General features: G+C 37.2%; 1 protein-coding gene across 1 annotated transcript in view; it reads left to right on the top strand.

Annotated features, from left to right (window-relative positions):
• The window catches only part of LOC121417813 (TBC1 domain family member 2B-like), a 45,144-nt gene extending 32,879 nt beyond the window's left edge, over positions 1 to 12,265 (top strand). The window contains exons 20-27 of the mRNA XM_041611548.1: positions 1,367 to 1,431; positions 3,066 to 3,141; positions 5,048 to 5,209; positions 5,850 to 5,908; positions 7,724 to 7,867; positions 9,079 to 9,325; positions 10,355 to 10,432; positions 11,373 to 12,265. Coding sequence (XP_041467482.1) covers positions 1,367 to 1,431; positions 3,066 to 3,141; positions 5,048 to 5,209; positions 5,850 to 5,908; positions 7,724 to 7,867; positions 9,079 to 9,325; positions 10,355 to 10,432; positions 11,373 to 11,504 — 963 coding nt within the window. The 3' untranslated portion in view covers positions 11,505 to 12,265. The remainder of the gene's footprint in view (positions 1 to 1,366; positions 1,432 to 3,065; positions 3,142 to 5,047; positions 5,210 to 5,849; positions 5,909 to 7,723; positions 7,868 to 9,078; positions 9,326 to 10,354; positions 10,433 to 11,372) is intronic.
• The last annotated feature ends 5,268 nt before the right edge of the window (positions 12,266 to 17,533 follow it).

Below are 17,533 nucleotides of genomic sequence, written 5' to 3'. Positions count from 1 at the left end.
CAATAAAAAAACAAAAGAAATAGTGAGTGAGTGACATCATCGACTCTCTCATTTGGATGTAACTGGCTCGTTCATATAACTCTTTTGGTAAAAATAAGCGAAACTTTGAAATGTCATAATTTTTTACATCTGATTTTGATGAAATTCTCAGCATTGTGCTTGTCTGATTTTTCTCTAATGATTCAAATCAACATTTTCCTGAGGTGGACTTGACCTTCAATCAAAGGTCATTGAAAATTAGCTTGTACATGTATATCATACTGTGGTAATAATGTTGATGGTGATAATAATGATCAGCAAAAAGTTGTAAGTTGCATTCTGTTCAGTCCAATGTGTTAGAAAGAAACCTGCTGGACCATAGACTTGTTGTGTAGCAAATTTGCAATACGAAACCAGGAAACTTAGGGTCTTTTCACACGTGAACCTTGAATAATCATGATGATTGCTATTGTAATCGTGACTGTGATCAGCGTTCACGATTCTAATATGTGCTAGTTTCATTTCACACATGCTAAATATTCGTCATTAGCCATATTTTTCACTGAAATAGTCATTCACGATTTTTTTTACCTTGTGAAATGGCAGTTATTACCTAATAACAATGATGTTAATGGTAATTTTAATGATTGTATATAGTTATGCGTATCATAATAATAATAATAATAGGCATTTATATAGCGCCATCTATCTAGAAATATTCCATTCCGAGGTGCATTGTTGTTATCATAATTACCCTGGCTTTAGCTTTAGCTGCCTCTCAGTGCTCATGCATTCAAGGAATTAATCCTACCGGGTACCCATTCACCTCACCTGGGTCGAGTGCAGCACAGTGTGGATAAATTTCTTGCTGAAGGAAATTACGCCATGGCTGGGGTTCGAACCCACGACCCTCTGTTTCAAAGTCAGAAGACTTATCCACTGGGCCACAACGCTCCATATTTATAGTCATACAGATTATTTAATTGTATATCATCTCTTGTAATTCTAGTAATTGTTTATGTGCACAGTCTTCTGTTCAAGCACGAACCTAGGTATTTGATAAGATGTGCCATTCTTATATAGGCCAATAGTGCAGAGGCAGCAGAGCATCAGGCTCGGAAAAAGGCGGTCGAGGGGCCCCTTTTGTCTGCCAAACTATAGGTGCCCCTCCACTTTCATTGTATGAGCCTGATGTTCCACCACCTCTGGGGCCCGTTGCAGAAAGAGTTGCATTTAAACGCAAATCAAAAAATCAATCGCAAGTCCAAAATGAGCGCTGTTGATTGGTTGGAAAAGAAGCTGCGCATGATTTTTACAGTTGCGTTTGATTGCAGCTATTTCTGCAACGGGCACCAGGTTATGTGTTTTATACTCTCTTTTGTATTAGCCTGAACTGAAGTCTCTAATCAGAGGGGGTATACCACACGAATATAGAGCAAGGATTTGGAAATGGTAAGATATTTTTTGGCCAAATTTCACAAAGGTGGTTTTGAAATCCCACGTTTTCATGGTCTATGCAGATCTCCTGTAAAATTGCACTTAATTTAGCGCGTATCGGGTGTGTGTGTAAAAAATGTCCAATGTTGATGCGCGCTTTTCTCACCTCACTGTGCGCCACATTGATGCCTGTAACAATGGTTAGGTATGCTATTTTATTCATGAGTCCACAGTTTGAAGAGTGAATTTATTAAATCAAAACAGTGAAGTTATGAATAAAATAGCATGGATAACCATGGCAACAGGCATCAGTTTAGCGCTCTGTGATAATAGTGCTCATCATCATCGGAAAATTGTAATATATACGCTGTAAAGTAAGCGTAATTTATACAGGAAATCTGCATAAAGTTAAACCATGAACTCAACCGTGGGTTTTCAAAACCAACTTTGGGAATTTGGACCCTTGTGTCTCTCTTTATCATTTATATCTTAGTTGAATATTATTCTATTGTGGTGATAAACTTTTTCATTGTAAACTTGCCATATTTTGCTACTGAAGCACTGGGGTCAGTAGTCTGCACCCTCAGACCTTTGTTTTTTTGTATGTTACATAATTGAGTCTGAAGCAGTGAGACTAGATTTACTTATTTGACAGAGACAGAAGCCCATATTCTGATTTCTGGTTTATTAGATTATAGTCTAACTCTGTGCTAAGATTTTGGGAAGCTGAAAATGTCAAAATATTGTTTCTGTTGTCAATTTATAATGTTTGTTTTGCTCTTTTGTCATGCTTTGATTATGAATAAAACTGTTTTTGTTACCATTTCAAGATAGTCATGAATTATTTGATTGTCAATGTGCTGATAAATTTAACCGGTACCATGAGAGATTTGTGTCACGATTGGCTCTATGGAGTTAAACCACAGCTCTAGACCAGTTTAAATTAAAGCTGACTTCAATATACAGGCCAGAGTTTAGTATTCACTCTCAACGCAATATAATTTGTTAAAGTGCTGTACTTGGGTCTGTGCTTGGAGACTAGGAGGTGGGTTTGGGGGTTCATAAAATTAAATTAAGGTTTACCAGCTGTTTGTCTTCATTATTATTATTATTTTTTTTTTAACAGGTGCACACATAAGTATTCATAATGCATATAGCATTTTCATTTATTTGATGTACACTGTACACATTCAATATTGAGCATAAATGGAAATGAGGGGGGTCCACTAAAAAGCAAAGCTAGTAAAGTGTGGATCCCCCTTGGAAATTAAGAAAATATAGTTCACTTATTCATATATGCGTATACATGTATATACAGGAAAGAAAAAGAAGGAACAAAAGGGTCGAAATCATATTGATGTAAACATAATTACTGAAAAAATGCAAAGCTATTCACACAAAGAGGTCTTTGTTGTGACAATAAGATAGCATAGTGGAAAAAATGCCTTGCTCAAGGGCACAAGTGCCATACCGGGAATCGAACCCCCGACCCTCAGACCTCCGGCGCCTTAGACCACTCGGCCACGGCACCTCCAGTTTGTCTTCATTATTCAAAACTTGTTTGCAGGACTTTACAAGTCACACGTGATGCTACATAACACATTGCTTTAATTTTGATTTAGATTTGTCTTCTCTTTCTTGCTCCTTAGGTGTGTTGATCTCCGTGTGAGGAAAGATAAGGAGACCACTGGATTAGGGTATTATCAACGACTTCAAAATAGTAAGGTAATAATAATAATAGTACATTTCTTAAATACGCATAACACCTACAGGTCTCTATGCGCGAGTGACTAAATCAAACATTCTGAAAGAGGTGGGTTTTTAATTGAACTTTGAATTTCTCAAGCTGGGTAATATTTCTTAATGTCGATGGAAGAGAATTCCATTGTGCTGGTGCAGCTTTCTGGAAAGCCCGATCCCCATATGATTTGGTCTTGACAGTAATTTCAGAGAGAAGATTTTGTGAGCCAGAACGGAGATTACGCTTGGGTTTATGAATCTGGACACGTTCTTGAAGATAAGCAGGGGCAATACCATGAATACATTTGAATGTTAATATGAGAAGTTTATAGTTGATCCTTGATCGAATGGGTAGCCAATGAAGGTCAGATAAGATAGGGTACAAGACTATATTTTTCTGTACTATAGAGTGCTTATTCTGTGTTATTCTGTCTTCAAAATATTTTTCTTGTTCTTCCATGACATTTAAAGAAAACTATGATAAAGAAATTTAGGGATAATCTTCTAAAAACAAATAATTTCTATGCAAATAAAGCTTGGGAAACTCATGCTTAATACTGCAAAAGGGTTTGAAGTGAAAGCATTTTCACTTATCCAGTTTTGTTCTTTTGTATTTTACTTTGATTTATCTTAATGATGTTCATTGTATCTTTCGTAATTTTTTCCCCCAGAAAAGTTTGGTGAATTTTGTGAATTTTTAATTTTGGGGAGTCTTATAGAAAGTTAACCCATCGCCTTGGTGGTCCATGTACAAAGCCTACTTGAATGACAGAATTCAGTAGTCAAGTTATCCCATTGCTTACTAGAACCAGGTGATCCCTATACAAATATGGGAATTCAGTAATTCAGAATTCAGTAATCACTAGGTTAACCCATTGCCTATTGGATCCAGCTGATCTCTGAACAAAGCATATTGGAATCATAGAATTCAGTATTGAACAGGTTAACTCATTGCTTACTAGAACTGGATGTTCCATACACACGTATAAAGTCTGTTGGAATTACAGAATTCAATAGTGAATAGGTTAACGCATTGTGCAGTGGAATCAGGTTAACCCATTGCTGAATAGGACCAGGTGATGTCTGTTCAAAGCATATTGGAATCAAGGATCTTAATATTCAACAGATTAACCAATTGCCTACTGGAACAGGGTGGACCATGTAAAAAAACCTATGGGAATCAAGGAACTGAGTAGTCAACAGGTTAACCCATTGCCTTCCGGGACAGGGTGATCTCTGTTCAAAGCATATTGGAATCCAGGAACTGAGTAGTCAACAGGTTAACCCATTGCCGACTGGGACCCGGGTGATGTCTGTTCAAAGCATATTGGAATCAAGTAACTGAGTAGTCAACAGGTTCACCCATTGCCTACTGGAACAGGGTGATCTCTGTTCAAAGCATATTGGAATCAAGGAACTGAGTAGTCAACAGGTTAACCCATTGCGGACTAGGACCGGGTGATGTCTGTTCAAAGCATATTGGAATCAAGGAACTGAGTAGTCAACAGGTTAACCCATTGCCGACTAGGACCGGGTGATGTCTGTTCAAAGCATATTGGAATTAAGGAACTGAGTAGTCAACAGGTTAACCCATTGCCGACTAGGACCGGGTGATGTCTGTTCAAAGCATATTGGAATCAAGGAACTGAGTAGTCAACGGGTTAACCCATTGCGGACTAGGACCGGGTGATGTCTGTTCAAATCATATTGGAATCAAGGAACTGAGTAGTCAACAGGTTAACCCATTGCGGACTAGGACCAGGTGATGTCTGTTCAAAGCATATTGGAATTAAGGAATTTAATAGTCAACGAGTTAATAAGGATTGCTGTTCATGTCACACTCTTTCAAAAATTAATATAGTGAATTTCTACATCTTTTGCTTTTATCTAGAGCTTCAAGTCAAGCCCAGCAACCAAACAGATAGAACTAGACCTCCTGAGAACCCTACCAACGAACAGGCACTACGAGAAGATGGAATCACAAGGTGTTCCCAAGTTACGAAGAGTTCTACTCGCCTACAGCGTTCACAACCCTGCTATTGGATACTGCCAGGTAAGAGGTGACCTTTGATAAATTTGCAGAAGCTGAATTGAATAATCATGTATTTATTGTGCCTTCCCAAATGAGGGAAAATCATGTCAGGAATTGCAGATTGATGTTAGAAAATTACTTTACTATCAGACCTGCCAAACAGTACATTTTAGGCATCTTTAGTACATTTTTGCAACCAAAATTTGGCAGTAGGTTATTTTCTTTAAAGAATATGTTTTTTTTTTACAAAATCGTAATTTATTGAGAAAAATCATCTCTACATGTCTCTATTTCATAAAACGTACACAAATATGGCTATTAGATCAATGTAATTTCAGGAAACTTGTTTTTTTTTTCAATCATTTTGTTAAAACCAGGGTGAGATATACACATGTTTCAATTTTTTTTCATCTGCAAAAGCAGTGTGCATTTTAGCTTGCATGCAGCTTGAGCGCCACGATGAGCGAGTGCGCCAAGCATTTTATTTAGAAATACGCTTTTTTGGGGGGAAAATACAGTTTTTTTATCACAGAATACAATGTTTCATTCCCAGAGGTTGGCAGGTTTGTGCTATGTAAGGATTTATCTTTGAGTATTTATGTCCTGAACCACTGCTCATAGCTTATCCAATACTTAAAAAAAAGTTTGCTCTTCAATTCAGGGATTAAACCGAGTTGCTGCCATTGCGTTGCTGTATCTTGAAGAGGAAGATGCTTTCTGGTGAGTTGGTCGTAATCAGGTCTCCGTAACATAAGGCTTAGCAATTGATAATTGGGCCGATTTCTATGATCAATTACATTGATTATTTTGTATTATTAGTCATAAAATACAATATTATTAAGAAAGCATTCTAATATTGTTTGTATGGTTCTTTTATTGCCATTGTGAAATATTAGATCTGGGGCCTGTTGCATAAAAGTTTTTACCTGAGACAACTCTGGTAAAAACTGAAAACTGCGGTTAGTCTGATTTCTGCCATCGACTTCAACACAGGGCAAAAACTCTGGTAAAAACAACCTGAGTTTTCTCGGGTAAAAAGTTTTATGCAATGGGCCCCTGATGGTTTGAATTTTGCTTTCCAATACAATATGATATTATATACATGTAGGTATTTGATTTGATTTGATTTATTTATTTACCAACAATATTCACATGTTTACAGGATATAAAACAAATTGCATAACAGTTACACAGTATAAAAATTAAATGGTAAATGGGACCAGAAAATAGCACAAGTGCTAATCGAGCCTGGCCCCACAAATATTACAAAATACACTTTTAAGAAGGAAAAACAAAACAAAAAATTAAATCACAATATATTCCTTGTAAAGGGTTATCATAAACATTTTTGAAGTATCTTAATTGTATTAATTATCTACAGTAGACTTACATGTTGATGGTGTGAATTTATGAAGACAAATAACTTTTTAGAGAATTCCTAAAACTTTTTCTTGATTTCTTCAATTTGATTTCAACTGGTACTTTATTCCAGAAATTGCTACCTAGAAAAGAAAGTGAAAATTGGCCTTGAGTTGTTTTTAGTTTTGGAAGATTTACTTGTTGGCCTTTCTTCTGTCTAGTAGGATAATTGTGCTCAATTAGGTTACAATAATCTGCTAAGGAGTGAGGTAGGTTATTATTACGCAGATCATACATGAAGGTACATACTGATAGATTATGCAAATCATAAACATTAAGAATTTTTAAATCGTTAAATAAAGGGCGGGAATGAGCTTGCCAGTGACTAAAGGTAATTGCCATTTTTTGTGGAGAATATAATGCAGTAGTTTTAGATTCTGCCTTTCCACGCATTATAATATTGTTTGTACACAGTAGGTGTTTAAAGAGAAATGCCAGTAGTTGCAGTAAACACTGATTTCATGAGAAAGTCTGTAAAACCAGGCTTAGTTGTGAGTATATCATGGAGGATCTAGATCTGGTACAGTTATATAAACTGAACTTTGTGAAATCTTGAAATCTATGCTGAAAAATATTCACACTGAAGATAAACAACACAGATAGGCACACATGGGACAGTGTATTATTATTGTTGGTTTTTTTCTCTCTCCAGTTTTTTGGCTATTGGCAAGTGGCGGGATTCCTTGTAACCCAGAGAACTCATCCTGGTTACGGGACTACGATTGTTATATTTGATGGTAAAGATTTGAGAGTAGAGTATTCTTTTTTGAAAGTAGTCCTGAAAAGGACTGTAAACCAGAAGAGTTTGATGAGTTGAGAACAGCTTGAGTAGTAGAGCTGATGAGGAGATGCTGGCTTGAGTCGGCGAGTAGAGATGATGAGTAGTAGAGAGACTCGATGTTTCGGACAGGTGGACTGTCCGTCTTCTCCTGAAGACGAGTATTCTTTCAAGAAAGAATACTCTACTCTCAAATCTCCACTTTCTCGCCTATCCATTTCTTCTCTTCTATCCACTGTTTCAATAACACTCCACATGGTGTACCATAAACCACATCAGCGATAATAGCAGTTGTTTAAATTCTGCTTTCCTGCACTTTCTGATGTTTTTTTTTGTAGGTGTTTAATTGCCATAGTGGAGTACATCATGCCAATGGATTACTACAGCAAGACTTTGATAGGCTCACAGACCGACCAGAGAGTCTTCCGAGAGCTTCTAGCGGAAAAAATCCCAAGACTCCACGCTCATTTTGAAGAGTACTCGTAAGTATCGGTCAAAATCAACCAACCCTCCCACCCTCACTCCTCCTGTTACAATCTTGATCATATCCGTCAAGTCTTTCTGACAGAGTCTGATTTTATAGTCTAAGTTAGGGCAGTCTTCGTATTATGGTAATCAGGGGGGGGTGTTTCATGAAAGTTGCCAGCACTGACTAAATCACAGCACTTACAATTTCAGTGAAATCCCTGGTTTTGATTGGCTGACAGGCACTGTCCCCTGACTGTTACTATGGTAACTGTCAAAGATGGACAACTTGTCAGTTCTGACAACTTTCATGGAACGTACCCCAGGGGCCCCGTCTTACAAAGAGTTACGATTGATCTGATCATCTTAAACTATAGGGAAGTCCAACATTGTCATCATTTTTTCTCTAGGAAATTTGCATGATGTCCTTTGTAAACAAAGCGAATCACACTTAATTTTTAAGAAAACAATGAATGTATGAATATACATCACATCTAGAAAACATATTGAACAAAAATGCATTTTAGATGTTGGCGTTGTTGGCTTTCCATAGTTGTGGTTGATTGGGTCAATCGTAACTCTTTGAAAGACAGGGCCCTGGTTCCCTTCTTGGAGCTACATAGACTTACTCTGTAATGAAGTGAACTATTCCAAAGTGGAACTACATGAAACAAGAACAGGAATTCTCTAAATTTCAGATACTTTCTTTGGGGGTCCTAATTTTCTTTAATACTGAATACTGAGAAAATCATTGATATTCTCTTAGAAATTATATTATGTAAAATCTTATTTGTTTTACTATTTTTAGTTTATTATTTCAGGATAGATTTGTCACTGGTCATTTTGGGGGGATTTTAATTTTCAATACTGAATACGGAAAAAAAATATTGATATACTGTTAGAAATAATGTTGAGTGACACATTATTTGTTTTATTATGTTTAATTTGTTATTTTAGGACAGATCTGTCATTGGTCACTTTCTTGGGAGATTTGAATTTTCAAAACTGAATACTGAAAAATGCATTGATATGCTCTTTCAAATCATGATGAGTAAAACATTATTTGTTTTATTATTCTTAATTTGTTATTGTAAGATAGATGCATTTTTGTGTCGTAGGTCTTTCTTTCGGATTTTATTTTTCAAGACTGAAAAATTATTAATATAAGCTTTAAAAGTATATTTAGTAAGACATTATTTGTTTTATTCTGTTGAATTTGTTATTGTAGGATAGATCTGTCATTGGTCACTTTCAACTGGTTCGTCACCTGTTTCTGTGATAACATCCCTGCCGAGACCATGCTACGGATCTGGGACACCTTCCTGTCGGAAGGGAACAAGGTCCTCTTCCGCTTCTCGCTGGCAGCTTTCAAGTTCTTTGAAGAGGAGATGCTGAAACAGAATGACTATCTTAGGATCTTTGCCTTCCTGCGACGAATGCCGGAGATGTTGACGGATGTCCAGAGACTAACCCAGGTATTCGAATGGTGATGATACTGGTGATGATGATGATGATGATGATGGTGATGATGATAATGATGTTGATGACGTTAATGATGATGGTGATGGTGATGATGATGTTGATGACGATAATGATGATTGTGATGATGATGATGGTTATGATGATGATGATGGTGATGATGGTGATGATGATGTTGATGACGATAATGATGATGATGGTGATGATGGTGATGATGATGATGATGGTGATGATCATGATGGTGATGATCATGGTGATGATGATGATGATGTTTATGACGATAATGATGGTGATAATGATGATGGTGATGATGATGATGACGATATAGATGGTGATGATGATAATGGCGATGATGATGGTGATGGTGATGGTGATGATGGTGATGATGATATTGATGGTGATGATGATAATGGCGATGATGATGGTGATGGTGATGATTATGATGACGATATAGATGGTGATGATGATAATGGCGATGATGGTGATGGTGATGATGTTGATGATGATGATGATGATGATGGTGATGATGATGATGATGGTGGTGATGATGGTGATGATGATGATGTTGATGCCGATAATGATGATGATGGTGATGATGATGATGGTGATGATGATGATGATGGTGATGATGATGGTGGTGATGATGGTGATAATGATGATGTTGATGCCGATAATGATGATGATGGTGATGATGATGATGATGATGATGGTGGTGATGATGGTGATGATGATGGTGATGATGATGATGATGATGGTGATGATGGTGATGATGATGAGGATGATGATGATGGTGGTGATGATGGTGATGATGATGGTGATGATGATGATGTTGATGCCGATAATGATGATGATGGTGGAGATGATGATGGTGATGATGGTGATGATGGTGGTGATGATGATGGTAACGATGGTGATGATGATGATGTTGTTAGAAGTAGAAATCCTCTGAAAATTCATTTTGCCCAATTGATATCATTTGGAATGCTAATATTGATCAATGTCTATTTTATTTTGGTTTCTGTCAGATTGCTTTTGATGAGTTGAATCCGTTTCCAAGGAGACATATCAACAATAAGAGAACCATTCATAGAGCACACGTCAAGGTGAGTCATGGACCAGGTTTCACAAAACTGTCTGTGAGTTACAAATGACTTAAGTGACTTAAGTGACTTTACAAATGTCTTAATACCCTTTATGTCCTATGATATCCCTATACAGCTGACTAATAATTGGCATTTATATAGTGCCTTTATCAATCTACGACTGTTCAAAGCGCTTCACAATTATTATTACCCGGTCACTGGATTCATAGCATTCCAAGCAGCCTGTTAGGCGCAAACTTGCTAAACTAACCACAATGACGGTTGTTTCCTACCGCTACCCAATTAGCATCTGGGTGAGAGTGGCAAAGTGTGGATTGATGCCTTGCCAAAGGGTGCTAGGCCATGGTGGGATTCGAACACACAACCCTCTGATTACAAGGCGAGAGTCGGAACTGCTACACCACGGCGCTGCCACTTCCTAAGAACATGTTTAAGTCACGTTAAGTTGGCTTAACTTTATAGTTTTTTGTGAAATACCCGCAAGGGCCCTGTGACATTAAACTTAGTGATTGATCAAGAGGGCTGATTTTGTGATTGATTACATTGATTAATGTGTATGATCGATTGTAGGGGCCCGTCTTGCAAAGATTTGCGTTTGATCCGATCAATCGCAATTATGGAAAGCCAGCAAAGCCAAGATATAAATGCAAGTTTGTTTTTAAAAAATCTGGATATAAATGTATATTCATATTAAATTCACTGATTTCATGACAGTTTTATGTGTTCTTTATTAAAAAAGACATTTTGCTAATTTTTCTGTAGAAAAATTTATGGCACTGATGGATTTCCATAAAGTTACGATCGATTGGATCAATCGTAACTCTTTGTAAGATGGGGACCCTGATTGTTTTATAAAAATGTTTGAGTATCCAGACTACTCTGTTATGTACAGTGACCTGTCGGAAGAGATTTACTGAGTTTGTTGCCCCTTTCTTTTCAGCAACAACTTGACGAGTTGGAAGCCATCAGAGCCGAGTTTGTTCCTCGTCATTCGCAGAACGGGGATGAGCTCGCAAGCGACGAAGAGGAGGATTACGACCAAGTGGAGGCGCTCTTGACAGGAACTACATGAAATCATAATGATGCTGTAATGCGACCTTCGACATCTGACCCTCGACTCATTGTCATATTCAAGATCTGCCATGATGTAACTTCTTCATTCGCAAGAATTATTGCAGCCAAGTGTAGGCACTGTTAACAGGAGCTACGTGAAATCATGAATGAACGTGTAATTCTGAAACGACCTTTGACCTTGGACTCATTGCCTATCATGATCTGCACTGACAATCACGACTACGACCAGGTGGGGATGTTTTGAGGGAGGACCTTACGTGAATTCCCGAATGAACTTGTGATGCAGATATGTGACCTTTGACCTTTATTTGACTCATTTTTCATTTAGCCATTTTACATACATGTAGCAATTTATTTTACAAGGAGGATTATGCCCACTTGGAGATGCTACTGACAAGAGCTGCGTGAAATCGTGAATGAACTTTTGATGCAGATATGTGACCTTTGACCTTTATTTGTCTCATTTGCCATTTACTGCTATTAAATAGCCATTTATTTTGCAAGGAGTATTATGACCAGTTGGTGGCACTATTAACAGGGGCTGCGTGAGGTCCTAAATGAACTTTCGATGCAGAAAGGTGATGTTTGACCTTGCACTCATGCAATCAAGATCTGCTATGACTTAAGTTATTCTTTTACAAGGATTATGGCCAAGCGGAGGTGCTATTAACTGGAGCAAGATGAAATCATTAATGGAATTTTGATGCAAAAAGATGACCTTTGACCCATGCTGACATTACAGTTTATTTTAAAAGGAGCATTATTACCAAGTGGAGGTGTTGTTAGTATAACCTTTGTGAAATTCTGAAGTAACTTATGATGCATAAAGTGATTGTGACTTTTGACCCTTGTGTCATTGCATTTTCTAATTTGCCATGACAAGGAAGACTACGATCAGCTGGAAATGTTTAGAGAACCTACAAGTGATCCTGAAAGAACTTGCAATGCAGAAAGGTGACCTTTGACTCATTACCATTCAACTTCTGCTGTGACACAATATTGCAAGGATTTTCACCAGGTCGATGCATTAGGAGGAGCTTCTTGAACAACACTACAGGAAATAATGATTCCATGACATGACCTTTGACACTGCACTCATTTAACTGCCATGGCATCACATTTACTCAATGAGGATTACACCAGATTGAAATGATCCATGGGAAGTCAAGATTCTGAACTATGACCTTTGACTTCATAAACTCAAGATCTGCTTTACGTAATCCATTGTTTTAGTGCATGAGATGGGTTGATATCTAATATGCTTTTCACACTGCAATTTTTGTCCTAATTTGGTGGGGCTAAGGGGGGGTCTCAGCCCCACCAATTTCCCGGGGTTAAGCTTAGCCCACTTCGTTTTCACACTACGTTTTAGCAAAGTGGGCTAGCACGGTAAATAATACGGTACTATCTGGCCCTGCAAAAAAAAAGGGTTAGCCGGCATATTGTGGTGCTAGCACCACAATTGCGGTGCTAAGAGATGCAGTGTGAATCGAAACCGGGCTAACGAAAAGTGGGGCTAAGCAATAGCCAATCACAGAAGTCAAAATTGCATGTTAATCACGCTCTGTATGGTAAAATCATCAATATTCATGAGCTGTGGGATCGTCCGGGTTAAGGCGTTAACCCTGGCTAAGCAGATAGTATGGGGTTAAGAAAGACTGTGTTAATCGAAAAAAAAAGATAGTATGGGGTTAAGGAAATGCAATGTGAAAAGCATATAATTGATATATGGACGAGATTCATGACATGATCAATCCTACCTACCGGAAACCAGACTGTACAATACAACAACATGACTTTTGACTTATGTGTCATTCAAGATCCGCTAGAACATTTTGCTTCAGTCAAGTCAAGATGAAAGGTTGTAGGAGAATTGGTCAAGGTCATTATGTTAGACGTATTTGCTCTCAACTAATCAGGTGCAAGGATTCTTTGAATTGTTTCTATACCATACCTCTGTGGCCATGATGAAAAACCCCCGCAACCCAAAGCTGGTGAGAATCGGTCCTTGGGGCCCCAAGATATGAGCGCATTGATAACATGATTATTCCCCATTGTGATTTTTAAAACCACTTTTGTGGGATGAAGTGGGAACGCTAGCAAAGCGATCTTCCAAACTGGTGTCCTGAATCGGTTTCCAGTAAACTAGTTTTAGAAATGGTAATGAGAAAGGTGTCTAAGACAAATAGATGGTTATGGGTGACTTGACTTCTTCCCCCTTGTGAAATACCTCAAATCATGAAATTATGACATTTCTTGCCAATCAAATCAAGTTCAGTTCCTGTTTAAATCGACAAAGTAAGAATCTAAAATATTTTTATGATGCTTTCTAAATGTGGACATCTATTAATTTTCTTTGCCCCCCCCCCCCCCCCCCGGTTGACATGGTAGGCCTACTTGAACTCTTATTTTACTTGCCGTTATAGTTCTGAATCATGTTACTTGTAATGCTGTTACTATGGTAAACCACACCATTAATTATGTAAGTAGAATATGGTGCTACGTAACTTTTTAGAAGCACTTGCCCATTTGGGCAAGTAAATTTTGAAATAGTTGGAATATACTTGCCCAAAAATCTTTTTACTTGCCTGAAAAACCCTTTAAAAAAAGTTTTACATGTGCATCTTCAAAAGAAAGTTTTGCGGTTGTGTTGAAACCGTTGACCTTTTTTTCTCTTTTGACATGAATTGATCTACCTTATTATTGCATTTCTTTTTCCAAGGTGATTTTATTTTGCCTGCCATGACCAAAATTAGGGTCAATATCATATATCGACCCTAATTTTGGTCATTCTGTGAGAATTTTGCTTGCCCAATTCGGGCAAGTAGTTCTGGTCTTTACTTTAAAACACTTGCCCGACTCTAACTTTTACTTTCCCCGGGCGAGTGCTTATGTAGCACCCTATATGAAATGGAGGTAATACAGATACGAATGTATTTTTATATTGAATGGGAAAAGAAAAGCAGCATATAACGCAGGCACGGAATCATGAAAAAATGGCATTGGAATGACAAAATGGACTTAATGAACAATTGTGGAAGAAATTCACAATAATAAGAAGCATAAATAACCATGGCAACCTAATTCACATGTTAATGACTACATGTATTGTAATGTTGTACCATTTGATGTCACCTGAAAATGTTCTCATAGATGAAATATATATCTTTTATCTTGTGACTTATTTATAATACGTTTGTAATACGTTCCCCCCCCCCCCCCTCTCTCTCCCTCTCTCACTCTCAGCCCCTAACAATTTTGTTCTATGTTTATTGGAATAATAAACAATTTATGAATCTGGACCAAGTTATAATCAGAATGTTATATTTCTATCTTCGAATACATCATCATCAGAGCAGTTGGCTTTCCTCTTCTTTGCATGTTATTTCAATTTAAAGCAATTATATATATAATTACAAAGTTGTAAAGATATTCAGATTATATTGCATATATCTTCTTTTCTATATAAAATATTAAAAAAGTGCATATTCATGTATGTATTGTTTAGAGATGTCTGTTTTGTTATTTGTGTGTATAAGTGATTTGTGTGTTGTATCAATAGTTTTCACCTTGCATCGAGATCATGTTGTATTATGTACATTATAGTCTATTTACCTTATCTATAAAAGGAGATGTTAAAGGGGAAGTTCACCCTGACAAAAACTTTATTGTAAAAAGAGCAAAAAAACAACAAAACTATTGCCGAAGGTTTGAGAAAAATCCATCAATGAATACAAAATTATCAGAATTTTTAATGATTTGATTTGTGACGTCCTATGTGGGGAGCTTTCCTACATATTGTATGGCATAAAATCGAGATATCAGAAAATTGAAAATGGTTTTTATTGTACCTTCAGTATAGCAATAGACAAATCATTTTACACCCGTTTCTAAAAAGAAAACAAATATAAGTCATCACGAACAAATAAAATTTTGTATGCATTTTATATTACATAACATATGGGTCAGCTGCTTGCTTATGACGTCACAAATACAAAACTTAAAATTCTAATAACTTTCATCTTTTATTTTAATTTTTAATCAAATTTATTTTAATAGCTTTTCCTCAAACCACCAATATATATTCATGATTCTTTAGTTCCACCTCGCCGGGATGTGCATCTCCCTTTGCTCATGCCAGCATTCGCCCCTGGAAATTGAGTTTTGTCAGACGTGTATTAATCAGATATGATTATTTACGTCTGGGACTGACCTTTTGACGTCGCCATCCGCAAGACGTGACCAGGGCTCGAACCTCGATTGAACGGTTTATTTACTTCGTCTAATCGCCATTTCGTCTTATAACCGGTTGGTCTAATATTCATTTTATTTTTCATTCATTTTGCACAATTAATACTTAGTCCAATTAGATGTTGTTTGAAGGTTTGCATGGTGGCATGTACAATTGCTGATGTGGTTTACGGTACACCATGTGGAGTGTTATAGAAACATTGGATAGAAGAAGAGAAGAAGTGGATAGGCGAGAAAGTGGAGACTTGAGAGTAGAGTATTCTTTCTTGAAAATAGTCCTGAAAAGGACTGTAAACCAGAAGGAATGTTGAGTGAGAACAGCTTGAGTAGTAGAGCTGATGAGGAGATGCTGGCTTGAGTCGGCGAGTAGAGATGATGAGTAGTAGAGAGACTCGACGTTTCGGACAGGTTGACTGTCCGTCTTCAGTAGACCAAATTAGACCAAATGCAATATGGACTAAATGGCTATTGGATCAACTGGTTATTAGACGAAATGGTGAGTGGACGAAATTGCAATTAGATCATGTGGATAATGTAGGCCTACATATTGATGGTAGGCCAAATGATAGGAGACGATTTGGGAATTGGACGAATTGGAAAGAAACCGACGCTTCTAACCTTATAACGGGAATCATCCTTGCTTCGCGGATATTGGGTGAAATCGTCATTTTTGTTTTGGAGTTATGACGTCATCATCATGAAATGGTTTTCCGTAGGCCCTACACAACATTATAGGGGCATTGGACACGACCCCCCCCCCCCTCCAAAGAGAAATTAGATAGATAAATAAGTATTAAGTAACAAATAAATATATGAATAATAAATCAATGAAAATGAGAAGTATAACCGACCAATAAAAAAGGCGCCATTATGGGAAAGAAAAAGCAGTAAAATAAATTTGTTGATTAATATGTCTACCACCAAGAAATGATTTTATTATAAAATTGTATAAATTTTCGCACACGCTCTTCCCTCACTTGCAACTCTTTTTATTTTATTTTTTTTTATATTTGTTTATAAATTTTGAACAATGCACTACTCTGTACCCCAACAAAATTGTTGGCTGGTTATACCGATATGTTTTCTGTGTACTGCGGATGTTCTGAAACTTCAAGGTTACTAAAGTTTGTTGCGGTTTTGTTTGTTCCTTTGTTTTCTGTTCAATACATTTTTTTCTTTCTTTTTTGTTTCTCTGTCTGGCTCGGCGCACTGAAATCGATACCCAAATCGATAGCCCAGTTATTTTTCTCAATCGACGAATGTGTATTGGCGGCGGAAGCCAACAAATTTAGGGGGAGTCCACCTGAATTTTTATGATGGACACAGGTAAAAAATTGTTTCTTCCTTTGTTTTCTGTTCAATACATTTTTTTCTTTCTTTTTTGTTTCTCTGTCTGGCTCGGCGCACTGAAATCGATACCCAAATCGATAGCCCAGTTATTTTTCTCAATCGACGAATGTGTATTGGCGGCGGAAGCCAACAAATTTAGGGGGAGTCCACCTAAAATTTTGTGATGGACACATGTAAAAAATTGGACAAGCCAAAAAAAAAAGGTTATCAACCTAAATTTTAGGAGTGGCTAACAAAAATTATTTGACAAGCCAAAAAAAAAGGTCATCAACCTAAATTTTAGGGGGGACCACTCAAGTTTCAGGGGGTCCACGTCAATTTAGGGGGGGACGCAGGAAAAAAATGACAAGCAAAAAAAAACACAAGATTTAGGGGGGACGTCCCCCCACCGAAAATTTAGGGGGGACACGTCCCCCATCCCCCCCC

The sequence above is a fragment of the Lytechinus variegatus genome, chromosome 6 (genome assembly GCF_018143015.1).
Source record: "Lytechinus variegatus isolate NC3 chromosome 6, Lvar_3.0, whole genome shotgun sequence".
Classification (NCBI taxonomy): domain Eukaryota; kingdom Metazoa; phylum Echinodermata; class Echinoidea; order Temnopleuroida; family Toxopneustidae; genus Lytechinus; species Lytechinus variegatus.
Note: the sequence above shows the minus strand (reverse complement) of the source record. Positions and strands in the feature narration are given on the sequence as shown.